Below are 26,735 nucleotides of genomic sequence, written 5' to 3'. Positions count from 1 at the left end.
TTCAGAGAGTCTTTAGCCTTTAGCAGGAGTGGCTATACATGGGTAGACAACCACGCAGTTGTCTCCAAAATTGAAGAAACTTGGGTGTCAAGGTGACCTCCCAGCATTCAGACCCTAGATGGTACAGATGGAGACTGACCCTTCATTCATGAGTCATTCTGGAGTTCTGAATATACCAGATTCGCTTTTCCTCCCAAAACCCATTACGGTTTCTGTTAATTTGGAACCTACTTTATTGAGGTTAAAATTTATTTTCTAACTTTTGTTTCAGCTTCAAAACAACTATATTCATGGTCTTTTTCGAGTTTCAATTTGCTGGTTTCAATGGGGCCTGGTAAATGACAGACTCTAGATGGAAGTACCTCCAATTTCACCTCAATATAGTCTTATGGAAAACACAAAGCAGATAATATTGTGTGGAATGGCAACGAGGTAGCTAGAACAGATAGAAGTTCATGGAAGGGGACAGAAAATAGTTAATATTTAACGCAGAAGCAAGTTAATGTTTTTATGTTACCTTTCTTTGGATTTTCATAGGTGGAGGTTTTACTGGCTGGATTTCTGGGCATTAAGGGATAAACACTAACTTTGGAGTAACACACCATATCCTTGGCTTCAAATATGGGTTCTGTCACTTACTGGCTAATAAGTCTTGGGCAGGTTATTTATTCTCTCTTGGGCTTTCATTCATTTTTTTTTTTTTTTCCCATTCACACTGGGAGGCATGAGGGATCTTAGTTCCCAACCAGGGATTGAACCCACGGAGTCTTAACCACTGGACCGCCAGGGAAGTCCCAGTGGGTTTTTCTTCTTCACTAGTAATCATGATCATTCTTTTATAGGTTGTCTCTATAATTAAATGAATACTTGGCGCAGTGCTTGGCACTTATAAAATGCTTAATAAGTGGTAGACCTTATTATCATCATTATTCATGTTATTGTATCTTATATCTCCCCGGGCATATGGTGTGTTTTACAGATAGTAGGTACTCAACAAATGTTTGATGACTCTCTGCTTTGGATAGATAGGCAGGTTGGGCTTTCTCTCCTATCCTGAAGGCACTCCTGGTGGGAAAATCTCTGCCATTTCCCATTCTAGGTTGAAAATTATTCTGTTCCGTAGCAACAACTAGAGCATTTGTGTTTGGTTTCTTCTCAGCCTTAGACTTGTTCACCTTCAAAATGTTTAGTAGTTGGTACAATATGCTGCGAGGATGTCCCTCTCCCTCCCAGCAGCAAAGCAAGGCAAAGGAAGTCTGCAAAAACAACCAGGGGTGTTAAATTACTCATGTTTATTTATAACAGACCTTCAGCCAGTACAGTACAAAACTTACAGTAGTATATCTCCGTTACACAAATATTTACTTACAATATATTACATATACAAAATGCTTTGCAATAAGTCTCAAAAGCTAGTTTAACTCCCCTTGAGAAAGGAGAAAAACTCTTTAAAAAAAAGGGGGGGGAGGGGGAACCAGAGGAAGAGGAGGTGGTGAAGGGGTGGTAAGGTCCAAGGAGACACCAAGCATAGGCTACAAATGAAACCCTGGGAGAGAGAGAAGAGAGGTGGTATTGCACTTGCTTCTGTGTTTTTTTTTTTTTTTTCTTTTTGTTCATAACTTCTGATTAAAAATATATATTATATATATATATTATGTACATAAGGAAAGAAGCTGCCAGAAGTATTACAAAATCCCATCTGCAGCTTGGACACTGACACACAAAAAACAAATGCCTGGAAAAGTGTCTGTTTAGAAATTTTTTTGTGTGGTGTTGATTTTAAATATCAATATAAAAGGAAAACACCTCTTTTCTCCATGTGGGTTTCAATGTGTTTTTTCTTTTTCTTTACTTTTTTTTTTTATGCAAAAGGAGCTGGGAGAGAGCATGAGGATGTTTGAGGTTCCAGAGCTGGAAGGCTCTGGAAAGTAGGATTTTGTACCTAAGACCCTGGTTAAAGTGCAGTGATGGTCTGGAGGGAGACAGAGTGCCTTTCTCTCCCCTCCTTAGCACCTGGTCTTGCCCTTCCAGTCTCTGCTCTCATGGGCTCAGAGTACAGCCTCAGAGCATAGTCCTTCATGTTCCAGGAGGTTACAGGTGCCAAACCTGACTGGGGGAGGGGATGGGGCACCCTAAGGCTCTGATACCCCAGAAGGGACTCGTCCTTATGAGGTGTCACCAAATACACAGCAGACGCATAAGAGGTGGTGGGGGCAGGTCTAACAGGAAGGGGCTCAATAACCAAAACAGTTGAGGGGAACCCCAGATATTAACCTCAGCTCTGCTGCCCTTCTGAAACAAGGAGCTAGTTCCCTGGGAGGCTCTCTCCCCCCAGCTGGCGCCCCAGTCCTCTGCCCTCTGGCAACATCTGTTTATTGCTACATTGTCAGGGAGGAACAATCAACGCACAATGCCCCTCCCTGACAATCTGGTTCCCCTGGGGAGACCACGCAGTGGGGGAGAAAAGGAGGAAGAAGTTTTTTAGGGTCTCCCTGCCCATAAGAGGGTAAGGTAGACTCTCTCAGAGCCCTTAAGAGCCCCAACCCCAGGGTCTGTTCCTTAGCTAACCCTTTACCATCCCCCTAAATTATCCCTGATAGGGAGTGAGAAAAGTAGGAGGCAAAAGAGCCAATAAGGAAAGGACACGTGGAGAGAAAGATGGAAGGGAAGAGAGAAGGGGAGAGAGAGAAGGACCAAGTGTTACAACTTGTGAGGTGTTATGTTTGGTTTTTACTTTTTTTAATCTTTAAATATAGAAAAACAGGCTTTGGTTTGAATCTCAAGGAAGCAGAGAATGGGATGGCTGTGGCCTTGGGCAGGGAACTCTTGTAGAAAGAGACCTCCACTTGCAATGGAGCTGTATCTCCTCCTGCCCCCTTCTCACTAACTAGGTTACCCAAATAGCCAGGGGTCTCTGCAGTAGCCAGGAGAGTGCCTCCTCCTGCCCTACGTCTGGGAGCTGAGTGTAGAGGGCGGTAGTGAAGGATGACCCCCCAGTTCAGTTGTGCCCATCCCATTCTTGCTGGGACAGGAGTGGAATGGGGAGAGGGGCCTATGCCGTTGCTCATCCTGGGATAATTTTTGGTTATACTGAAAATCAGGAGAGAGAAAAGAGATATCCTTTTCTCCCTGCCACTGATCCTAAGAACAGGGCCCAGGAGCCCAGGAGTGAGAGAGTGAATCCTGCCGGGGCAGGGGGAGAAGAAGAAGGCAGCATGACTGGGGGGCTGAGGATACTCCCTTGTTATCAGGCAGCAACCCACCAGTTTCTCATAGGACCGGGACCAAAGGAGCCCTTGAGAGCCCAGGAAGGTCACTAGAGTGAAGAAGTTTGAGAGGTGGAAGAGAAAGAGAAGAATTTTGACCCATTCCCTCCCCTGGTTCCCAGTTAGGCACTGGCGGCTCCAAACACGTCAGAGACAGAGGACTGCTGACCTAGCCTTGGCCCCTGAGAATATAAAATTGGAGCACTCCAAGGAAAGAAAAACCACCACCGAGTAGACAGGCAGTTTGAAGAGAGTACAGCAGTGTTGGGGGTTGTTCGAGGAGAGAAGAGAAAGATATCACATCCTAGAGGCAGATCCTGAATGTGGGCTTTGGGGAGCTCATATACTAAGGGGATGTCAAGAGGACCCTCACTCCCATGGTGCCTGGGAGAAATTCTTCGGCCTCTCCTACTTCCAAATGAGGGATTTCTTCATTCCATCAGGAGTAGCGCAAGCTGCCTAGAGTGAGAGGGCACGAGAGGTATGGAGTACCAGGTTGAAGGGTCCCAGAGAGGAGATATAATGCCACAGAGCTAAGGAAGGGCCAGAGGGAGCTAACAACATCAAAACTGAAGAGTCAGATAATGTAAAAGATGAGGACTTAGATCAAGAAGCTCAAGGTCTCTTAGCACTAAGAGGAGCTTCCTACCCCTGGGGCTGCTGGAGAAAGCTGGATCAAAGAGAAAACTTAGGCCCAAAGTGGAAGGGGACTGTGGGCAGGAAGGTGGGGGTGTGTTAAGTGACTGATATAAGTTAAAGAAAAAAGCAAAAGAAAACTCAACAAATTATATTCATAAATAACTCAGTGAGTATGGTGAGATGCGAAGAGAAGAGTTTTAAAAAGGAGAAACGTAAGCAAAAGACCTGTTTCATCACGATACTTAGATCAGTCAGGGAAGAGGAGCAGCGTGGGTGAGGAGGGGTCAGGGTCAAGTGTGACGTCAGGCCGCCAGTGGTGGGGGCTACACAGCCCAACTGCTTGGGACGTGGCGGGGACAGGGCTGGACTCCTGCAGGCAGGCCAGGGCAGTGGTGGACTGGGGAGGGCGGGAGGTCGCTAGCCCACCTTGTGCTCGCCCCGGACAATGTGGGAAGAGAATTCGTAGCGGTCCTGGCTGTGGTGGCCACAGATGTTGCACTCAAAAGGGTCTCTGAAGCCATGGCAGCCCATGTGGATAGTGAACATGACATGGTCCAGGAAGAGGATGCGGCAGTGCTCACACCTGAAGGCCTTCACCGGCTCACCGCTCTCGCCCACCACCCGGAGCACTTCCCTGGAGGGGCCTGGGGTGCCCCGCAGTAACCCCTCCTGTGGCTTGGGGTCCTCTTTGGCGTAGGCAGGACTGGGCCGGCCCACCACAATGGTGGGAGCAGGCTGGGGTGGGGGACCCTGAGGGAGGGACACCACCCCCCCAACCCGATCTTCGTGGTTGCTCTCTGTATCCGTGGAGTCCTGGCAGCCATTGCTGGGGGATGCCCCAGGGTCAGTCAGGGGGCCTCGGGCCCGGTAGAGGAGGGGACCTCCATCAGCCAGATCCTCGGGTCCCTCACCTGCTTCTCGGGACCCCGGAAGCTCCAGTCGACCAGGGAGGGGCTGCATCTGCGTGTAGACAGAGCTGATGACGGGGGTGAGTTCTGAGATGCAATTGGTGGGTGGAAGGCGGAGGGGACGCAGATGTTCTGCCCCCACAAAGGCCAGAGAACCTCCAAAGCCAGGCTCCAGGCTGTGGTGTGCCACCAACTCCACATCCTTCTCGTAGCCACCCGAGTTCACATCGTAGGGGAGGTCCGAGAGGCTGAAGCGCATCTGCTTTTCGCCTGTGGACGGGAGGGTCAGAGCAGGGCTGGCTCTGGATCATTTCTAAGCTGCCCCAGGATCACGTCTTTCTTTTCTTTCCCTTGGGGATGGCTGTACCATTATTCACGAGCCCTCATTCACTTCCCTCGAGGTCCGGTCCTCTGTGGGGCTGCTCCCTGACTCTGGGCTACAACCTTAGGGAAGGGCTCAGTCCCAGCCTACTGGTCTTGGATACTTTCTTCACTGCTCTCTATAAAGCTCCAGGTCCTGAGACAGCGCATGACCAGGGCCAGGTCGGGGGACCCCATACACACCTCCTTTCTCTGACTCTAAGGGCCCTTCTCTCAGCCCCCTTAGACTGAAGTCCTTCCTGTTTTCAAAACCTGGAAGACCCTGAGCCCCCTGACCCCCTCCTCTTACAACCGCCCGGATAGCCCTCAACTCTGAGCCCTCTTCCACCCTCACGAGGGACATCCTCCCTCTTGGGATAGATTTTGAGCACCAGAGACTATCAGACCGCTTTCTTTCCCCCAAGCAAATCTCCAGACGCAGCTGGTCTAATGGCTACCAGTGCTCAGATTTAGATGAGCTGTGGCTTAAAGCTGATGTCTCCTCTCCAGCTGGACTCTTACCTACAAACTTCTGGGGGGTGGAACGCTTGCGTTTGGTGAGGCTGTTGGCCAGACGATCAATGAACGTTGGCCTCTCAGAGGATGAGTGCAGCATGGAGTCTGGCACCATCTCCAGGTCCCGCATCTCATCACCTAGTGGGAGGGAGGTGGGAAGAGGTAGGAGCAGCTGAGTAGGGGTAGCAGGGGCCCAGCTCCCTTTGCCTGGAGCAAACCAGCAGGACAGTAGCTGAGGAAGGTCACATCCCATGCCTGGGAAGTGGGGCTCTACTTGCTTCACCCCATCTAGAGCTCAGCACAGCACGTTTCCGATAACTGGGGGACAATTAAATACGTTTGACCCTTGATTGTATACTTCCTTGTGCTCGCTCTCTCCCATTCGACTGAGGACATAGATCAAACCCTCCCCTACCTCAGGACCTCCCAGCAGGACCCACCACAGGGCTCTGCACCAGCGAGGGTGCCCAGCACATTTACTGGGGTAACTGTCCCTGTTCCAGAGACCCCATCCTTTTATGGGGGTAGGTGCTGGGATCACCCTTGCGCGGCACCCCCTCTGGCCTTGTCCTCCACTCCCCGACGGTCCTGCCTGCAGCCTCACCCGACTGGCCAGCCAGAGCTTGGGCTTCAGTGCTGAGACTCTGCAGGTAGTTGTGGCAGCGCTCCTTGTGCTCCTCCAGGGTGCTCTGCTGTTTGTAGCTCCGGCCGCAGTAGTTACACTTGTAGGGCTTGCCCACTGTGGGAGAGGAGACTGGAGGAGAGAGAAAGAAAACACTGGGGTTACTTCTCGCTGCGCCCTGGATCTGCAAAACTGCCCAGGAGCAAATGTACACGGGCGTGAGGAGGAAGGGGTGTTGCTCAGTTGAGTTCTTCTGCTTGTCTTCCTTCCCCCAACTTCAGCTGCAAGCACAGACAGATGACCAAACCTTGGAGAAGAGGGACAACACGCAGCTGTGGGGGGAAGAGGGGACCCAGGGCACATGGCTTTGGACTGTGGGTAGGCCTCAAGATGGCCAAGTTGTTGTTCAAAGAGAGGGAGGACCCAGGGACTTTGCAGGGGATCATCCCTGGCAGGCAGGCTGGCCCCACCCCAGGATCTCAGAGTCTGGGGCCCAGACTGTGGTTTAACCTTTCCATGTGGCAGGCGGGTGTAAGTGCTGTTTATCAGACAAGGGGATTTTTCTGCTTACGAACTATCTGCTTCAGTTTGGGGGAAATTGGTGGGCTGGAGTGACAGAAACAAGAGCCCTGAGATCTGCTAATGTGGGGGGAGCAGTTTTCACTGACCTTTACTTGTACTTCTACCTCCATCCCCGGCCTGGTTGTACTGTTCGTTTTTCTTTCTCTCTACACTGAGATACCAAGAGAGCCCTAGAAAAACCATCACTGATAGAGAAATTCTGAGAAGAGAAAAAAAAAAGAAAGAAAGAAAGAAAAGAACAAGAGAAGGAGAAGAATAAAAGGAAGAAAACACCAATTTGGGGGTCTTTTTTTTTTTTTTTAATGAAGAACAGGTTATAAAGATTTTTTTTCCACTGAAGAAAAAAAGACTGGGAAAACTAAGATCAACACTTCCTTTAAAAACAACTTGAGAGATGATATTTGTGAAACTATCCTGCAACTACTGAGCAGGGAGACAGAAGATATCTCCAGGAGACTGGTAATTACTGTCTCCCCTCCCCACGCCTAAACAGGGCCTAGACGCAATCAATCTACTGCCATTCTGCTCTTGCTCTGTAAACCCAGGCATTTGGGGGGTGAGATGAAGGCCATGGTCCTCATCCACCTGAGACTCTTGGGGAAACGGTCTAACATCTGAGCGAGGAGCTCCTTTTTTCCTATAGGGTGGGCTGTGTTAGAAAACATCTGACAGTAGGTCTGTGTCTGCTTCTGTCCCTAACAGTCTCCTACAGAACAGTGTCCAGCATCCCTCCAGCTGGCCTCACTGTTGTTGGTAGGAATTCTAGGGGGCCAAGCCATCCTTGTTCCAAACCAGCAGGGGGAGCCACCCCTTTCCCTCAGGAAAGGAGCACGGCTCCCTGACACCTGCTGGCAGCAGGATTCCAGCGAGGCTGCAGAGCAGCTCTGTGACAGTAACATGGACCTTGGAATTGTTACGAGGATCACATGAGGGAGGAGACACACGTGAAATGCTTTGTAGATTATAAAGTGTGAAACAATAATGATCTTTCTCCCTGGTTCTCCACATACATAGAGATAAAGAGGTCCCAGCTCCAAAGTGAGAGAATCTAGAACAAGGTAAGCAGCAGGGAAAAGTAGAGGCTGGTGAGGTGACTGCTCTGTCCCTTTAAATCCTGGCCCAGGAGAGTTTAAGAAAAGAGAAAAACAGCAAGGAAAGTTTCCAAGGACAGACCCTACTAATTCTTTCCCCTCTGCCCTTCTTCCTTCCTTTTCCGAATCCTGAACTCCCTCCTTCCTGCCAGCTCAGCTCCTGGACTCTTCCCAAGTCCAAGTCAAAAGCTTAAAACTTAGTAAAATGCTTCAAAAGTGCTATCTGTCCAGCGGATTCAAAAAGATGTTGACTCAGCCCTTGGCTGGGGCAAGGAAACCTGGTTAGTCGAGCTCTTGGCCCTGTTCTAAACACCGACCTCGGGGCACCCTCTGGATTTGCTCTCACCTCTGGGAAGGTGACAACCTCTTGCGATGGGAAACAGAAGTGGGATATTCTTTCCCTAGGCGTCCTTTCTTCCAGTTTGGGAGGCCCATGGAAACTTACAGGAGCCAGCAGGAAGTCAAGGGGAGGACAGAGAGAGGTTGCCCGAGACCTCTGGTGTTGTTGGGGGAGATGAAGATGGTGACAGGTGTGTGGGGCCTAGGGCACACGGGAGAGGAAGGAGGGGTTTCCCTGGCACTCAGAAGTTGGGGGTGATGGGGCCCAGATGGTCTGGCATCAGCGTGAACTTTAAAAAACCAAGTCAGGGGACTTCCCTGGCAGTCCAGAGGTTAAGACTCTGCACTCCCGATACAGGGGGCCCGGGTTGGATCCCTGGTCAGGGAACTAGACCCCACATGCATGCTGCAACTAAAGATCCCACGTGCAGCAATGAAGATCCCACATGCCGCAACTAAGACCCGGCACAGGCAAATAAGTAATTAATTAAAAAAACAAAAACAAAAACCAAGTCGGGGGGGGGGTGACTGTTGAGAGCCAAGAACACCACCCCTGCTCCTCTTGTTCCATGTCCCAGAGCAGGGCAGATGTGACGTACCCCATCAACGAGCCCCAGACTCCCCGTGGGGCCTGCGGCCCCCCTCTGAATGCTCTGTCCTCCTCAGTGGCAGACATCGTGACTCCCCCAATACAAGAGAAGTGGCTGAGCTCCACTGGCTGGGTGTCCCGGACAGGCCACCTACCGGAGTGTGTGCGGAGGTGGCCAGTGAGCGCATCACGCCGGCGGCAGGCATAGTTGCAGAAGGGACACTTGAAGGGCTTCTCTCCAGAGTGCAGCTTGATGTGGCGCAGCAGGTTGCCCTTCTGGGTGAAGGAGGCCCCGCACTGGTTGCAGTGGAAGGGCCTTTCCCCTGCGAGTGCAAGAACAGATCCCAGAGGACTGGGCTTCAGGAACTGTGAAGGTTGAACCTAGTCCCCCACCCTCTGCTTCACCCACTCGGAGGAAGGGAGGTGCTCAGAACACACTTCTATGAGGCGGGGCTACGCCACACACACAACTCTTGCTTTACAAAGACCCCTTGGGAGCAGTCTCACCCTGAGATGCACGCTCGCAGTGTGTGGGGGGGGAAGGGCACTAGACCTGGAACTCTGAACCAAAGACTCTTAGCAAGAACTGAGCCCTGCAGGGCCCACTCTGCCCCAGACGTCGGAAGCCCAAAGCCCAGGAAAGCTGCGAAGAGGCTTTTCCTTTGTTAAAAAATCATGAGAGAGGGATCCCGGGCGGTCAGTCCAGCGGTTAAAACTCAGTGCTTCCACTGCAAGGGGCACAGGTTCAATCCCTGGTCGGGGAACTAGATCCCACGAGCCATGCAGAACGGCCCCCCACCAAAAAAAAAAAAAAAAAAATCATGAGACAGAAGGACCCACACAATACCCTGTTGGACTGCAGGACTCTTCTGAGGCAACAACACCTTCCCTCCATTATCTCCTGAGACACATACCAGCTTTTCTTTGTAACAAGAGCGGAGGGAAGTGCCAGGAAGTACAGGTATGGAGAGGCTTTCATCCCCAGCCATTTTTCCATCGGCTAGAAGTGGTGCTGGGAGAGACCCTTCCCTTCCCGAGGCTACCCCTGCGGTGCGGCCGCTGCCTCGGGGCACCTGCCACGCTCACCCGTGTGGCTGCGCTTGTGCACCATCAGCACATTGGGGCCGATGCAGACCATGCCGCAGACATCACACTTGAGCTTGCCGTTGGGCAGCCGGATGCCACCGGGGGAGTGAGGCTCCGGCCCACTTCCATCGCAGTAGCCCAGGGGCTCCGACAACGAGTCTTCCACGATCACGCTGTCGTCTTTTTCCAGGAGCCGCTCATCTGGCCCCAGCAGTCTGCTCGACTCCTCATCGCTGTACATCTCCACCTTGATGGAGTTGGCTGGAGGGTGGGAGGGTGTTTAGGATAGAGACAGGCAAATGGGGGAACCTGCCCTTGGGCCAGAAAGGCCCTCCTAAAGTCGGAAAGGCTGTCTCCATGCCCTGAGACACTCAGGCTTTAAAAGAAGCCAGTCCCCTAAGTATCCTAGGTGGTGATACGGGGGTCCTGCTGGGACTGGAAACAACCTTTTCCTCCTATCACACCCACCAGGCAAATAGGTTTCAAGAGAAAAAAAAGTTGGGGTACATGGGATGCCTTCAGTTACTGGGGAGAGGAGGAGGCTAAGGGGAGCCTTTTTCTCCTCTCTCTTGTCATTAAGAAAGATGTCTGGCTTGGCCCTGGGCAGGAAGCCAGCAAGTAACAGTGGCGGGAAAACGGTCCTAAGAAGACCGAGATGGTGGGCTAAAGAGAGGGCAAAACTGGAAGACAGGCATGGCTCCATTATCCTCCCATCCCACAGGACCGAACACCTCTACCCCCCTTCGTAAAAATCTGGAGAGGGGGACGGAGGAGGGAGGAGCCATTGAGGAGAAAGCTTTGGCTCCAGCTCTGACCTACATTCCTGGCGATTCCAACCATTTAGAGAATGTCACAGATCCAGGGCCAGCTGAGGAGGGGCAGTCATGGGGACCCTGTCTGGCAGGAGACTGGGGGGTGGTGATGAGGGGATCCTCCTCCTCTCTATTTCCTATCTAACTCCAGCTCACGACCATTTCTATCTACTCATTTCTCCAGTTCCAGAATTTCTCTTTGGAGCCTTTACCTTAATCCCATCCACGCCTCTTTTAATTCCACCCTAGTCACTGGGCAGGGACCGTTCACTCTCCTCTCAGAAGTCAGGGAAACCCTGGCCTGAGCGCCTTAGTCCTGTTAGAGACTCTGAGCCGGAAGCCAGAGGGAGGCTGTGATGGGGAAATGGCTGCCATGGAAGGCGGATGGAGGGCCGAACACAGGCAGGGCGCCTCGTGCCAGGGAGAGCAAGGGACTGCACTTACCACTGAGTGAGCGGCTGGGAGAAGAGTGCTGGCTGTTGGGGGTGCTCACTGAGGGCCCCACTGGGGCCCCGAGGAACTCCTTCTCCAGAGATGAGTCCCCGCTACCTTGGAGGAGAGAACAGGAGGGAAGGTGAAGCTGCAGCTCGAGCCATTTGCTCTCCATTGCCTAATCGCGTCGACGTGCAGTTAGGGTTCACAAACATTTATCTTGCAGCCACATACAAGGCAGTGTTGTATGTGGGGCACCGTACCTCGTGCCCTCGCCAGCCTGGGTGCCCGGTGCTGACTTCCGCCAGCTCCGTGGCGGCGCCTTGCCCACCCTACCTTCATCTAGGCCTGAGGGGAAGAGCATCACTGCCTGACGTCCACAGGAAGCAGGGCTGGGGCTGGGCGGGCCGGGGTGGAGAGGAAAATGGGGGCCTCGGGAGGGAGGCGGTTCAGGACAGCCGTTCTTCCCTACTGTTCCTCTCCGGAGCCCCCGACACCAGGTTCGGGATCTGCAGGAAGGGCAGCTGGAACTGTCTCTGAATCTAATGATAATAATAGTAATCATAGTAATAGCAGCTAACACTTTAATTTTTCAAAAAATTTTTAATTTTTTTGGGCACACCGCACGGTATATGGGTTCCTAGTTCCCAGACCAGGGATCGAACCCGCACGCCCTGCATTGGAAGCACGGAGGCTTAACCACAGGACAGCCAGGGAATTCACAATCGTAGCAAATATTAATTGAGTGCTTACTGTATGCTGGGCATTGTTCTATGCACTGTAAATGAATTATATAATCTTCACAACAACTCTGTGAAGTAGGTGCCAACATTATTTAATTTTACAGATGAGGAAACTGAGGCACAAAAAAAGGCTATGTTACTTGTGCAAGGTCACATAGCTGGTAGTGGTGGATCCCTGATCTGATCACAAACAGTAAGTACCAATGTTCTTAACCATTTCCTGTATAGCTAATTGGGAGTCACCGTTTCAGTAGGGGAGAGCTGAGCCCATTCGACTTTCTAAGATCAGCAAAACTGTGGCTACTCCAGAAAGCCTCCATATGATATATTCCAATCACATATTTGCTATTTGATGTTCCCTTGCCAGTGAAATAATCAGGTGATTCTCAATATATTCATTTTAACTTGTCGACAAACTGCTTTGTAAAACTGCTTTTTAAGAGTGTCATATATGTTTTTAAAAATCAGATCACACACCTGAAGATACGAATCATGTCTTTAAAAAAAATCCCTCCTCCCCACAATCTTCTGCACAAATATACAGATGAAATAAAGCACATGTAGATAAACACACACACAGACACGGACACACAGCACACATGTAGATGCACATGAGGAGAACACACCTACTGGGATGAACACAGTCAGAGCCTTCCACGTTATCTGCTAACACGAACATGCACAGATGTGTGCATACAGGCCTAAATATGGGAGACAGACAGAGAGAGAGAGAGACAAACCCTAAAACCCATCCCTAGAGTCCACCTATTAGTACTTTACCCAGTTTCCAGCTATGCACATACTTACTTTCACAAAATAAAGATTCCATTATAAAATGGTTGGAGTCTTGGGCCTGAGGCAAGAAATCCGGAACACACCCTCCTGAGGGATCCCTCTCCAGCTTTGGTCAGTGGGAAGAAAACAACCACTCAGGACTTTGGGACCATTTCCCATTCATATCCTTTACTAAAAGTCCCATTTCCCCCATTCTGTCCCATCAAAGCCTGAGGAAACTTGTTCACTGCCTGTGGAAGAAGCTTTACGGCTTGAAACTGAGGTTCCCCAGCTGGAGCTCTTAGATGAGCCACGGTTATCTAAAAACAGTTGCCCCATATCAGGACCACATGCATACTGTGAAGTGAGCACCTCAGAGTTCTGGGTTGAGGTGTGTAGACTCGGACCCAGTTGTAAAATATGTCCTTTCAACTAAGAGTAGGGTTTGCTAAGATTAGAAGGGCTGGAAGGGTATCTTCTAACTCCTTTTCAAATGTTAGTGCTGACTTGGCCTAAATCACTGGATGTTAGTAATGGGGGAAGAACGGGGCTCTGGGCCCTGGCGCTGAGTCCTTGACCCTAAAAGGATGAGTGAGCTTGCTGGAAATCCATCGCTGGTCCCAGCCTGCTAGGCTGAGGCTGCCTCTTGGGGCCTGGGGCTTGATATATGGGGAAAATATCCTTAAAGGGATATTTAGCGACATTAAGGGAAAACCATCCTTTGTGGCTCTCCCTCTTAAGGCCTGGGAACAGGAGGAAAGCAGGTACCTCCAGAGTCACACCAGTAGTTCAAGGGGTTCTTTGATGCTGTTGCCCTCCTTAGGCTAAAGGTAAAAGGCAAAACAGGCTCCATTCTACTTTTATGGAGTCAATACATAAAATAAACCCATTGCAGGGGTCAGAGAGTCTTTTGGGGCTCCAGAGATTTTGAGTTTTAGCCAGAGGGTGAGGAGAACTAGAGTCAGATTTAGGAAGTTCAGCAGTTCCTCTCTCAGCCCCAGAAACCCCAGTGAGGGAATTTCAAATGCCTGGGACTCCCAAGAAATCCCAGACTGTCAAAGCCAAGAATTAGGGCTGCTCTCAGGTCTCAGAGAAATTTTCTTGGTCAAAGTCATCACAGATTGGCTAAACCCCGGAGGGCAAAGCCAAATCATGAGGTTCACATCAGAGGAACCAGGAGGTGGGTAAAGGGCAGAAAAGCAGGAGGCACAGAAAGGAACCAGAGCGACGTCCCCCCAGCTGCATGTGTCCCCCACGTTGAGGGGGCCCAGCCCTCTGCTCCCTCCGCTCCTGCCGCCCTCCCTCCATCCCTTCCAACAGTGGCCACCTCTAGGGAAGAGCTGTGAGGTCCGAGAGCCTCCACACTTCTCTGCAAGGGACCTCATCCTAACTGCTTTCCCTTTCTTGACCATGGGCTCCAGGGGGCAGGATGCTAGCCGGCTAGCAGGCAAGAGTGGGGACAGGAGCAGAGAAAGACGCCCATCCCCAGCTCTATTGTGGGGAGGAGGCTGAGGCCCCTCAGATCTCAGTTCCAGGCCGAGGCAGCTGCTGCCAGGGCTCCTCTTTACCTCCATTCCTCCTGTTACCCATTCCCGCCCCAGCCTGTCTCGGCATTTCACCCCAGGCAGCTCTACATCTGTCCCCGAGGCCTAATCAAGATGTCACCACACGCTCCCACTGTCCAAGTCGCAGCCTTTGCTTAGCAACACCAAACACCCTTTCCCATCCTCCGCAAGTGTGAGGAGGAACGCCCCCTCCCCCGCTACACACGCAGCCCCCGTCCTCTCCCTCTCCTCAGGCTTGGGAGCTGTTCCTGAATTGGCTCCTCGGCCCCAGCACCCCCCGTCCCCCCTCCACTAGCCACCTTCTGCCTGAACTTACATTATCCTTCCCTTGCCGGTGAGACCCTGGGGTGCGAACGCGGCCGCCGCCTTGGAAACGGCGAGGGAGTGCGGGTGGTGTGTGCATGTCTGCGTCTCGGTGGCAGGCAGGGGTGAGCCCAGCCACTCACCTTCCAGGAAGCGTGGATTCCTGGAAGTGAGGGGAACCGCCGTCATTTCGCAGGCAGCGGCAGCGGCCCGGTGAGCAGGGGCCCACGGCTGCAGCCAGCAAGAAGAGCTCAGCCCAGGGTGTGTGTATGTGTGTGAGTGTGTGTGTGTGTGAGTGTGTGTGTGTGTGTGAGAGAGAGAGAGAGAGAGAGAGAGAGAAGGGGGGAGAGAGAGAGGGAGAGAGGGAGAGAGAGGGGCGAGGGAGAGGGAGAGCAGCACAGGCTTGGATGTGCCTGGGGAGGGGGCTGGAGAGAATGTGGGTGGGGGGGCGCTAGGCTACAGCATCCCTCTCTCAAGCCAGTGGAGGGCTGGGGGTGGCGGTATGCACATGGGGGGGGGGGGCAGATGCCGTTGCCCTCATGCCCAGCAGACAAAGAGGAACTGCACAACAAATGCCTGAGAGAGACAAGAGTGTGTGCAAGAGAGAGAGAGATGGATGGGCCCGCAGGGTTGGGGGAGAAAAGGGGGCCCCAGGGAAGGCCCAATCCTCTGCCAGCTGGGGAAGCCAAGGCCTCAGAGGTCATGGGGCCCAGGACACAGGGCAGCTTCAAGGCTCTCAGATCGGCAGAGAGCCCCTCCCCCACCAAACTCAGGCACTCCTATTCCCTCCTTTCCTTCCTCCTCCAGGAGGGAGGTCGCTCTCCAGATCTGGGGACTCACAGCCTCCCCTGTCCCAGTAGCCAGAGGGCCCTGCACAGTCGGATCTCAGGCTAGTGTTGCTCTGTGGCCCTGAGCCCTTTCAGATCCCAGGCAGAGTACTGGTATCGGCTCCCCATCTCCCCTCCCCTCCTGTGCCCCTGGGGCCCAGCAGCCGACAGCCCTGGATGAATCCGCCCTCTATCAAGACAAGGCCTCTGCTCCCTTCCCTTCCAGAGGAGCTGCTCACTGACGTGCTGACCTACTTTGGAAGACTAGATTTTCTGATTCCAAGAATTTGGGGGTGGGAGGGGCCATGAAACTTTGGGCTGCCTACCCCTGGATCCCTTTCAGCCAAGGTTCCCTTAAACATTTCACAGTCCCAGAAAACTTGGGACAAGCACTGCTCAGTCAATTAACTTCATGAGCTGGGTTTGAGCCACTCAGTTTCCCTTGAAAGATAGGGAATGGGGGTGGGGAGAGCATCTGTGTGGTAAATTAATGGACTCCTCCTTTCTTCCCTCTCTTCCCCAGGAGGGGATGATGTGCATCTGTAGAAAGAGATAGGGGAAGAAAAAGGTGGACTTTCTGAAATAGGTTCTGTGCTGTGGGAAAATCTCTTTGAAGAACAGGAGAGATACCCCCTTATCAACTGGCCAGGCAACGGAAAGCCCCAGGTGTGGAGGCGGAAGAGCTGCGATAACCCTGAAGGGGCCGCCGTGTGCTTTAGGAGGGGTGCACACTGCAGCCTTTCCCACTGCTTCCACATCAGTCCAGGAGAGATGGGTCAGCGACAGGCCCTCAGGCGCCCCTCCTGGACTGTCTCAGCCACGCCCAGTCCTGCAGGGGCTGCTTTTCAGATCTAATGTTTGCCCTGCCTTGATTTTCCCCTGTCCCTCTCTAAGATACAATAGCTGCTGACGTCTAGAATTCTCAAAACAGGAGGGGTTTCTGGCCTCCACTTTCATTCAAAAACCATCCTGTGCAGAGGACTCTTCTTATCTAGGAAATGCCAACCTGCGGAAAGCAGGGAAAAGCTTGGTTTCATAGCACAGTGAAGCCAACACCCTCAGAAGTTTTCTTCTAATATCCAACATTCTCCAGAGATAGGACCGAAAAGAGCCCCATGGGATATTTCCCCAGCCAGCTTCCTAGCTTCTCACTTGCCTGCCTTAGGGCAGGGACTGGTTTTTCTCCATCTGAGTGTTCCCCTGCACCAAGGCAGGGTCCTGAGAACAGGTGTTGCTCAGTTGTGGTTTTCTGAATAGGCTTAACTGAGCAGGAGGTAGGAGGATTGGCTGGTTCCTCAGAAGGGTCATGACTTTAGTTCCAATAAAGTCTCTTTCAACTAAATCAGCCCACTTGATCCCTGTTACTCTGTCCAGCATGTAGCAGGTATCAAATGCCTGTACCCATTCCAACTCCTTCCCTCCTTAAATGAGAAAGGGGTCAGAGTCAACCTCTTACCTTGACATTAAGCAGGTGTTGCCAATGACTCATATGTGTGTCTGACCCATCTTGCTATCTCCCTTAGCGCATGCCCATAATTCCTCCATTGGTCCCACTTTAAGGTAAAGAAATAAACTATAGGTCATTTCTACAATGGTGCTTGGATTACTGATGGGGATACACATCATGACAAAACCCAATTCTGGCCTACCTTACCTCTTACAATCATTTCCTGCCTGCACATTCTAATGGTCCAAAAAGTGATTCCTTCCATCCTAGAGACAAACTCTGTTTTAGGCCCTTTCCTACACCCTCTGAGAGAGAGCCAGATGAAGTTCCTCATTTATTTTCATCTTGTGAAACTCTTAAGAGCGTCCTGATTACTTTCACATCCCTAAAAGCCATCTGGACTATAAGCAGTGATCGCTTCTGCCTCAATAAGAGTATTTGGCAGGTATGAAAAGCTACAACATATTATGATCAGGGAAAGGATTGGGGGAGAATCGGGCTCTCTATCTCTGCTTCAAAGGTGTAAGCTCTTGGCCCACTGGCTGAATTCAGTCCAGAGACAAATTTGGCTTGCCCCATGGAACATTTTTTAAAATATGGAGTTATTATTTTTAAATGGAGACATTTCATATAAAATCCTGATTTCTGATTTCCTTTGAAATACTAGAAGTTTGGGCCACACTGGATACATATTCCCACACGGCAATGCCTGGTGGGACCTGCAGAGCTGCTGCTCCTTGAGGTGTGGCACGTTCTCCCCAGTCCACGATGCTCCCCATCTTTCTCTTCTGCTCATTATCCAAACCCAGTTCACTCTTTTACAGACCTACCTGGTCTGTAAGGTAGGACCCTGCAGGCCTTTGAAACCTGTTCTACTCTCTACCTGGCTGGGACAGAATGTCATGTTTGGCTCGTGACTTCAGAGCACAGGAGAAGGAACCATATCCTCCCTCCATCTCTTTGTTTCAAATCAGTCCTCTCTCTTACAGTCTCCATCCATATTCCCCTCCTATTTCCACTACTCCTATCCCCCAAGAAGTCTGGGAAGAGAATCACTTTTTAGGGAATGTAAAATGACCAGAATAAACCCACACTATCAAGAGTGAGTGACAGCTCTGTGACCGGGGCACTCAGAGGTCTCGTGCTAGGCTGAAGGCTCTCCAATCTGTTCCACAGGAGAGTGTCTGCTCCCAGCCCCTTACAAATAAAATGCACAAGAGGGCATACCAGACATATAGGAGCGGCCATTGCAATCTTCTATGTCCATCTTAGAGAGATTCTGCTGGAAGAGAAAACAGCTACTATTAAAAGCCAGATCTGGGGCTTCCCTGGTGGCACAGTGGATAAGACTGCACTCCCAATGCAGGGGGCCTGGGTTTGATTCCTGGTCAGGGAACTAGATCCCACATGCATGCCACAACTAAGAGTTCGCATGTCACAACTAAGGAGCTCACCTGCTGCAACTAAAGGAGCCCATGTGCCGCAACTAAGACTTTGTGCAATCAAATAAAATAAATAGATAAATATTAAAATAAAATAAAATAAAAGCCAGATCTGCAAAGGGAGGCTTCTAACATTCTGGAGTTTGCAAGAACCCTAAAGGATCACTTAAGTGTGCCTTGACACTAGCTAAAGAAGCAAAACCTCATACTTTGTCCTGCTGAGAAAGATGATGTACCCTGACTTAAAAACCTCAGGATCTCCTCCAACCCCCAACTTCTGCAGGCTTCCCCAGTCTCTTGGGTGAAAACAGTGTCTTATTTCAGACTGGTCCCTGACTGTGTTGTTTGGAGAGTAGACCCTCTCCCTGTAAATGGAGCTGATGGTGTAGGAAAGGAGACAGGTTACAGCTCAGCGGTCACAAAGCAAAGAAACAACCCCATAGAGGCTCTAAACCTTAAGGATGGGGTAGTAATAGGAGGAAGAAGCTAGATTCAGTAATTCAAGTGGGATACTTTTTGGGGGGGGAGGGAGGGGGACAGGAAAGCAGAAGATAGAGGAGAGCAGCCCACCTCAGGTTCAGGGAGGAGTCCTCTACTAAAGGTGTAATAGTCAAATTAAACCTTTAAGTGGTTTCCCCCTTCCTTCTTGTCAATTACTTTACTATGTTTATTTTTTTAAAAGCATAGTTGGTGAGGGGGACCTGAATTTAAAATGCAGGTTAGTCTATTTGAGGGAAGTCAAACAGTAACTGGCAGTAGAGTATTAAACAATCAAGAACTGAGGACAATTAAAAGTGATAATTTGTTGCAATGAGTTATCTCCTTAGGAGCCTGTGGGAGGAGAAAAAACAGTCTATTTGGTGGAAATTTACATATATCCAAAATTGCTTTCACCAGTCACCTAATGAAAAATAAATACCCCGGGGAGGGGGGGGGGCTGGAGTGGGGTGAGGGAACAGCCTGAGCTGCCACCAGGATTCTTGGTTTCTTTGAAGGAGCTCACTGAGGCAGATGGATGAAAATTTGGTTTGCTTGTAATACTGTATACTGATAGAGGTGGTTTGGGGGGTTCTGGAGGGCACGCAGGGGAGAAGTATCTATTATCCTGTCTCCCCACCACCACCACACCCTTGTCACTCTTGTCTAGTGCTGAGAGACATCATACTCTAAATAAAGTCTCATGAGAAAGCCTGAGACACGGGCTTTCCTTCACTTTGCAAAGCAACTCTCCTAGATTTCATTAGAGAGATTTCTAGTCTCACCCAGGAAGCCTGGGTGTGAAAGAAAAAATTCCCCAGGTTCATTTTCAACTCCTCTTTTCTTGACAGCCTCCCTGTGATAGACTGAACTTTGGGACCAGGCTGCTAGACCAATCAGTGGTTCCTTGAAGTTTCCCTTAGGGGCAATGATGCGAAAAGCCCAAGTCCACAGTGCTTAGTGAACTCATATCCTCTGGAACTAGCCATAGAACTTGCAGTGGTCAGAGATGCAAATACGAGGGAAGGCGGTCTGGTACTCTTGGGGCCCCTTTCATTTCCGAATCATTAGCTCCATAACTGCCCTTTGGGATTTTGCACAGCTCAAGATGCCACACATGACTCCCCCCGCCCCGCCCCTCCTGATGCAGGAGAAGCAAGAGTGAGCAGGTTTTTCCTCATTTTCTGCTTGGAGAAACTGAGGCTCAGAGCAGCTAAGTGACTTGTCTCAGGGCTCATAGGGAGCCTGGAACAAGGAAGAGAACCCAAGTCTCCTGCCTCTCTGAGGTGTGCTCTTTCCATTAAAATATCTTGCTTCCTTTCAAAAGCCAGGGTACTCAAGGCCTTCGTGGATCGTCTTGCTTTTCCCTGGTTCTAACATATTTTCCTTTGGTGTGATCCCTGTGGGAGTGGGGTCTGTTACTTAAAAAGTACGAGCAAATTGAGCAGCCTATGGGGAGAAATATCCTAATGCAATTTTGTGTGTGTGTGTGTGTGTGTGTGAGAGAGAGAGGGAGAGGGGGAGAGAGAGAGTGGGGGGCGGAGAGGGAGAACTGGGAGCTAGACAGGCACTAGGTGGGCAGAGCAGTTGAAGCGTAGCATTCGGCTAGTACTGGCTCAGGAAGTGCATCTCATTCTTGGACACCTGCCCAAATGGCCCCAAAACAATTTCCAGAAGGGTCTGAAGGAGTTGTTTTCTGAGTTGGACTTTGTTCCTAGAAGTAAACTGGGCTCTTCTGCTTCTTCATTGTTCTTAACAGGTGCTCCATGACACATCTTGGGCAAAATCAGCCTTTAGCTGCCTCCAACTGGTCTAAATGCCAAGCTGGTGGCCCTGGAAGTGAGACGGGATTGAGATTCTGCTGTTCCTGATCCTGGTATTCTGAGAGCCAGGAGCACATCAGGAGATGTAGTTCACTGTTTGCTCAAGTCTCCAGACAGCACACCCCTCTGCACCTTCCCACTCCTTGCCCCTCAAAGTACCTCCTCCCCTGCCTGGCCTGCCAGGCAGATCTTAGTGCCTCCTTAGAGGAACTGGGTCAAATTAGGCAGTGCCAGTTGGAGACACACCACAGCGGGAGGAGGTATAAGGAGGGAGAAGTTAGCGACACAAGACAGGTTTAGTTCAAAGATCTCAAAAGGAAACTGGTTTTATAGCAACACAGACATCATTCAGTGATGGATGTAGGCACATATGTACTGTAAATTCAGTTCAGTGAGCTGAATACAAAGCAACTAGAAACAGCCAGTCTCCCAGGAAGTATCTTTATGAGGAGGGAGGAAAGGTTGGTCGTTGTAACCTGAGACAAAGATTTTCTTCCCTGTTCTTGTGAATGCACCCGGCACCATCATAAGAATCCTCCATGGCCCTGGCTTTCTCCCATCAACATGATATCGCATTTAAACAGGGTCTGGGCAGGTACGGGTATCCCTCCCAGACGAAGATTTCCCACCACACTTCCTGACCAGCAGCAGGTGAGACCAGTCCAAGGTCTGACTTCCAAGGTCAGGCATCAGCTACCACCCTCACCTCCCCTTCTCCACAAAAATGTTCCCATACTCTGTTGGTGACAGAAGTATCAGAAAGTCAAGCTTTCTCTATGTAGTGGCTCTGAAAGCCTGAAATAATATGGACATCACAAGTTATTAAAGCTCTTCAAATCCTCCCAAGAATCCTGTTTGATCCAGTGACACTCCAAAATTGGAATTTAAAACACATTCCATGTGGCCTAGTGGGTAGATAGGTAGTGAGGAGGATGTTGTTGGGAAAGAGCGTAAAAATAGAGAGGGGGCAAGGATCCATGTCATCCTCCTGGTTGTAACAGGGAGAAGGGGAATTCTTTTTCTCTGGGCTCTCTTAGGATATGGGATATGAGGTGGAACCCAGTGACTTTGAAAAAATTTTTTTATTGGGGTGTAGTTGATTTACAATGTTGTATTAGTTTCAGGTGTATAGCAAAGTGAATCTGTTATACATATACATATATTCACTCTTTTTAAGAATCTTTTCCCATAGAGGCCATTACAGAGTATTGAGTAGTGTTCCCTGTGCGATACAGTAGGTCCTTATTAGCTATCTATTTTATATATAGCGGTGTGTATGTCAATGCCTATCTCCCAATTCATCCCTCTCCCCCTTACCCCCTCCCCCAGTAACCACAAGTTTATTTTCTACATCTGTAACTCTATTTCTGTTTTGTAGATAAGTTCATTTGTAGTCTTTTTGTAGATTCCACATATAAGCGATATTATACGATACTTGCCCAGTGATTGTTAACAAGAGAGGTCTTCCCACCTGCCTGGGACTGAGCAGAGCAGGTACTACAGGTGGACCAAACCTAGATCATTATCCTCTCTTGTCTGTGCCTTCCTGAACGGAAGGAAATCTGGGCAAAAAACATGTGGGAATCACATGGCTGGCTCTGCTCTCTATCAGGACTGTGCATAATTGGGGAGGGGGAAAAGGTAAAGGGTTGAGGGAAGAGGTGGAAGAGGTGGAATTAGGCTTTGTCTGCGACCTGACTACATGCCCCTTTCCAGGAACCAGACCTAGATATCGAGTAATTTGCAGCTCTGAAATGCTCTTTAGGTCAACCTAATGCCCGCTGAAGGAAACCCACCAACGTTTTCTCAGCTTATGTGTCTGTATTTACAGCACAAAGATCTGACTTATTTTTTCACCAGGTTGTAGATAGTGACTTTCTGTCTACATATAACACAGACGAGGACTGCTCAGCTTCATTATCCAAGTGCTTGGGGGCAGTACGGGGTTCGGGGGGTGGGAGTGAATTCCCAGGTCACCCTAGCAATGGCCAGTCTCTAAAATAAGAAGGGGTAAGAGCTGGGTAGTGGGAAAATACCACCTCATTGTCTCCTTTTAGCTCTCAGTTGGATGCATCTTTTCTCTTGTTCTTTTGCTTCCCTGGCCTCCCCACGTAGACTGCAGAAGAGAGAAAAAGCTGAGGTTTATGGGTGGGAGGAAAGACAATCTCACCCCTCCCATGTCTCATTTCAGGACTAAGGAAAAGGCCAAACTAAACAGTTTAAGTCACTAGGTGTGATGCACATGAGATGATACTTTCTGGGGTTTTTGGGTATACCCTTGAGTATATAAGCCCTGTGTTTATAGAAAGGCCCCACAAGGTCACTGCTGTTTAGCTGTACATTTAGGTAGGGGTGGGTAAAGTAGAGCAGGGCAGTTCAATTTGAGTTTTATAATAATGTTTTGAAGCCAAAATGCCCCAAACAGAGTTCGCTCTCTCAAATGAAGTTTGAAATGACACGGAAGTCTCAATTAACTCTTCTGATTGGGGTAGGGTGGCAAAAAGGTGGAAGAGCCAGGAACAGCTGCCTTTGTTGGCAGTCCTGGCCAGAAGCCCCTAATGCATGGTGACCAAAAGAGCACACTGTTGTTTGGGCCAGGAAGATGTTTTCAGGCTCCTCTGCTAACAATGAATCTTGCTCTGACAATCCAGTTTAGTAAGTCTCTGTTCATTTGAAGGGCCTGAGGCAGGGGTGCTCCAGGACCTGGGAAATCTTGGAGCTGGAATAGAGTTGAGAGTTGATCTCCAATCTCTTGGTTTTTAACAGAAGAAAAAACTAAGCCCAGAGTCACCCACCTGGTTCAAGACAGAAGCAGGACAAACAGAACCCAGGTTACCAGTCTGGGGTTCTTTCCACTACAGCATGAAGTCAAATCTTGCCATAGCTCTAAGACTCCTCTGCTTGCCTTCTTTCTTGGGTGATGAAATGAACCGTTTTGGGGTCTGCATTGTAGTGACTTAAATCCTTGAACTAGAAACACAGGTCTATGGATGGGAAAAGAAATAATCCTCTCCCTCCCGTGTCTGTTTTCAGAGATTATGGACCTGAGGAAAAAGCCAACCTAGACTCTCACTAGATCTCTTTAATGTAGGAACAGGGTTCCTTGGCTCAAGGATTAGAGCTGCATACGTATTCCAGCAGAGTCTGCAAGGTTGATGACCCCTGGGCGGGGGGACCACGCCATTCATATTAGCACTAGCCTTTCTTAGATGCTTTCCTCTGATAAACCTTGAACCTGTCTCTCTGTTTCCAATGGAGTCCACAACTCTTCTGAGAAAAGGAGGCAAAGCAAAGAGCCAGGAATTCAGAGCTGTCTCCAGCAGGGTCAAAAGACCAACAAAGGGAGTCCCTCTGCCTTGTGGCACTGGCTACACCCACAGGGTTCCACACTCTTATTTGTTCCTACAGAGTGAAATGAGCCTAGAAATACCTGCCCAACAATAACCTATCTTTATTTTTCCTTGATTATTTTGTGTGTGTTGAGGGAAGAGAGATGGCCAGCCTGGGAGAAGATAATTTCTTTGTGGATGCTGGGTGGGGAAGGTAGGATAAAAGGTGGGATAATGTTCCTCCCATGCTGGGAAGTCCTAAGCATTTACTAAGAGGAAATAAGGAATAAACTTTCAGTTGCATTTTCCACTGGAAAAAAGTCAGGACTTACTTCTGAGCCAAGACCTCCAAATGTGATTTACCCTTAACCTACTGAGAGTAAGGGGATTGCCCAGAAGCTACAATTGAACTAACTAACTGCACTCAGTGGGCAACAACGACATTAGCTTGAGACATCAGCATCTATTGAGTAGGACAAGATATATTCTGAAGCTGCCAAATTGAGGGCAGCTCCCACCATCCTGGGGCCCACTCCAGAAGCTCCAGTGAGACCTCTCCTGCTTCCCAATGGTAAGGCTATTTTCTTCTTTAAAGACTTTATTTTTATCTCAGGAGTTACTCTTTTGACTGTTCTCATGACCCAGGGAGCTGTCTGGATTCTCTGAATTAGGCTGTAAGTGGGGAAGGCTTAAGTCCCCCACACACCACAAAGCAAGATTCACTGACCTACTGGCAGACCCATGAGGAGATGAGGAATTCCCAGCTGGGCATTTCACATACCCCTATCAATTAAGATGTTATACCCAAAGAATGTCTGATTTGGTCTTTTATCTGGTCTTGTCCTCAGAATCTGAGTCCTCTTACACGGAAATATTCTAGGTAGACACCTGTTTTTAATGCTTCCTAAGGATACAAACATGTACCTTCACCCAGGCAAAGTGAACAAGCAGCAGTAAGGGGAAACAGCCAGGCCTCAATAGTCTTCTGCTTGGCCATGATGCTGGAAGGCCTACAGCTGACCTATGAGCAAGTCCCAACCATACCAAGCTCACCACTGATGCTTTGAGGGCTCAGACTAAGGAGACTGGGGTAGAGCTGGAGCTATCACACACATAAGTGGAGGTGAATAAGTCACAGCAGTAGATAGTTTTGCTTATAAGAGAAGGGACTGAAGGGAAAGAAGGTGTGCAAAGTTTGACACAATGTGGTCGGTAATACATCAAATCTTCCTGGAAGCAGAGTCAGTAAATTCATGACCTTCCAGGGGGAAATGGGGTAGCACATTTATTTCCTAAACATCTCATATCTAAAGGTCCATGTTCCCATTAAACATTGTCACCACACAGGACCAGTCATAATTAAAAAGAAAAAAAAAAAAAGAAAAAAGCATAGAAAGCAAACATAGTGAGAATCTACAAATACAAGGGGGAAGAAAATAATGGGATGAGGCTGTGTGAGGAGGTACAGGGAGGGCTGTTTTAGTTTAGACCTGCTTCCCAAGTCTGTTGTTCCCTCTGGTTGTCTGCCCCAGGGCTTCCTCTGTTACATTTCTTTCCTAAGGCTCCTATGCAACGAATCTCTTCCTTCCCAGCCTCACTTCTCAGGTTCCCTGGACTTCTCACCCTACATAGTACCACAGACAGCACTTTCCGCTCCACCCTAAGTTTCTTCTCTACCACATGCTTCTCCCACTCTGTTCACTGCCTCCCAGTCTTCCCACTTAGGCCTATGTCGTTCTTTTTAACCTTCTTGACCGACGCCTCTCCAACCTCTCCCCCATCCGCTGTCTCTCGCGTCTTTGCCCAGGTTCCCGTCTAATTCTCCTTTCTCCGCCCTGTCCGTCTGTTCTACCCTAGCTGTACCCCACGAAGGAGCCTCGCGCACACCAGCTCCTGCCTGTCCTCGGTCCTCTGCCTTGACCCATCTCCCGCCTTTTTAGGGCGCCTAGGTCCCTGCTACGTCCGCCTCAATCCTGCGGCCTCGCGCCAACCCCCCCGCCCCCATTCCTCCCTTGGGCCGAAGCCCACCCACCAACCCTCTTCGCGTCTGGCCCCTGCCCACGTGTCCCCTCCCTTCACGCCCAAGCCCCTCAGGCCCCGCCCCCGGCGGCCGAGGCCCCGCCCCTCGCGCTTCGCCCAAACCCCGCCCCTCACTCACCTGAGGCAGCTCCGCGCGCGCGCAGGCTGGGGGGGTGACGGGGAGAGCACGGTATTGGGGGAGAGGGGGGCGGGGCAGCGGGGGTCCCCCACTCTGGCCCGGGCGGCCCAGTGCGGGGGGAGTGGGGTCACTGAGCTGGCCGCCACCGGGCCGGAGGCGGGACCCGGGCGCACAGCGGCGGCGGTGGCTCCATCTCCATCAGCGGCTTCACCTGAGGAGGGACGGGCCCCCCCCATAAACCCCCCCAGCAAGGCTGTCCCCCCTCCCCCGAACAACTTCCGGTCCCACTACCAGGCGACAGGCGGCGTGGCCGAACACCGAGCGCCCCCAAGATGGGGAGACGAGACAGGAAGAGCTAGGGGAGAGTAGACGAGCGCCGAAAGATTCAAGTCCTAAAGGCGCGGTCGCAGGCAACGGGTAACTCAATGACTGGCCCTTCATCTGCAACTACTTTGCATACAAGGCCATGTCAGTCGCCCTGGTTGCTATGGCACATCTGCCCCTAGTGCCAAGTTTTGCCTTTGTCGCTCCTAAGACAATATTGATTTTAACCTCTTAGCATTCTTTGCCTTTCCTGCCAAGTCCGTAGGAATTGTGTGGGGGCG

General features: G+C 50.3%; 1 protein-coding gene across 3 annotated transcripts; it reads right to left on the bottom strand.

The window, feature by feature from the left end:
* Nucleotides 1-1,285: 1,285 nt before the first annotated feature.
* On the bottom strand, nt 1,286-26,340 carry IKZF4 (IKAROS family zinc finger 4). 3 transcript variants are annotated; one of them, XM_057703809.1, is made up of 8 exons: nt 26,131-26,340; nt 18,129-18,180; nt 11,255-11,359; nt 9,999-10,259; nt 9,068-9,235; nt 6,294-6,443; nt 5,696-5,827; nt 1,286-5,083 (listed from the first exon to the last, which is right to left on the bottom strand). In XM_057703809.1, exons 2-8 carry the CDS (start codon nt 18,166-18,168, stop codon nt 4,323-4,325), a joined length of 1,617 nt encoding a protein of 538 aa, XP_057559792.1. In that variant the 5' UTR covers nt 18,169-18,180; nt 26,131-26,340; the 3' UTR covers nt 1,286-4,322. The 3 variants fall into 3 exon arrangements, with proteins under 3 accessions (XP_057559792.1, XP_057559793.1, XP_057559794.1); XM_057703810.1 differs by lacking the exons at nt 18,129-18,180; nt 26,131-26,340 and adding exons at nt 12,612-12,686; nt 14,771-14,851; XM_057703811.1 differs by lacking the exons at nt 18,129-18,180; nt 26,131-26,340 and adding exons at nt 12,793-12,886; nt 14,641-14,727.
* Nucleotides 26,341-26,735: the final 395 nt, after the last annotated feature.

The sequence above is a fragment of the Hippopotamus amphibius genome, chromosome 12, assembly GCF_030028045.1.
Source record: "Hippopotamus amphibius kiboko isolate mHipAmp2 chromosome 12, mHipAmp2.hap2, whole genome shotgun sequence".
Classification (NCBI taxonomy): Eukaryota; Metazoa; Chordata; class Mammalia; order Artiodactyla; family Hippopotamidae; genus Hippopotamus; species Hippopotamus amphibius.
This window is presented reverse-complemented; position numbering and strand designations above follow the sequence as displayed.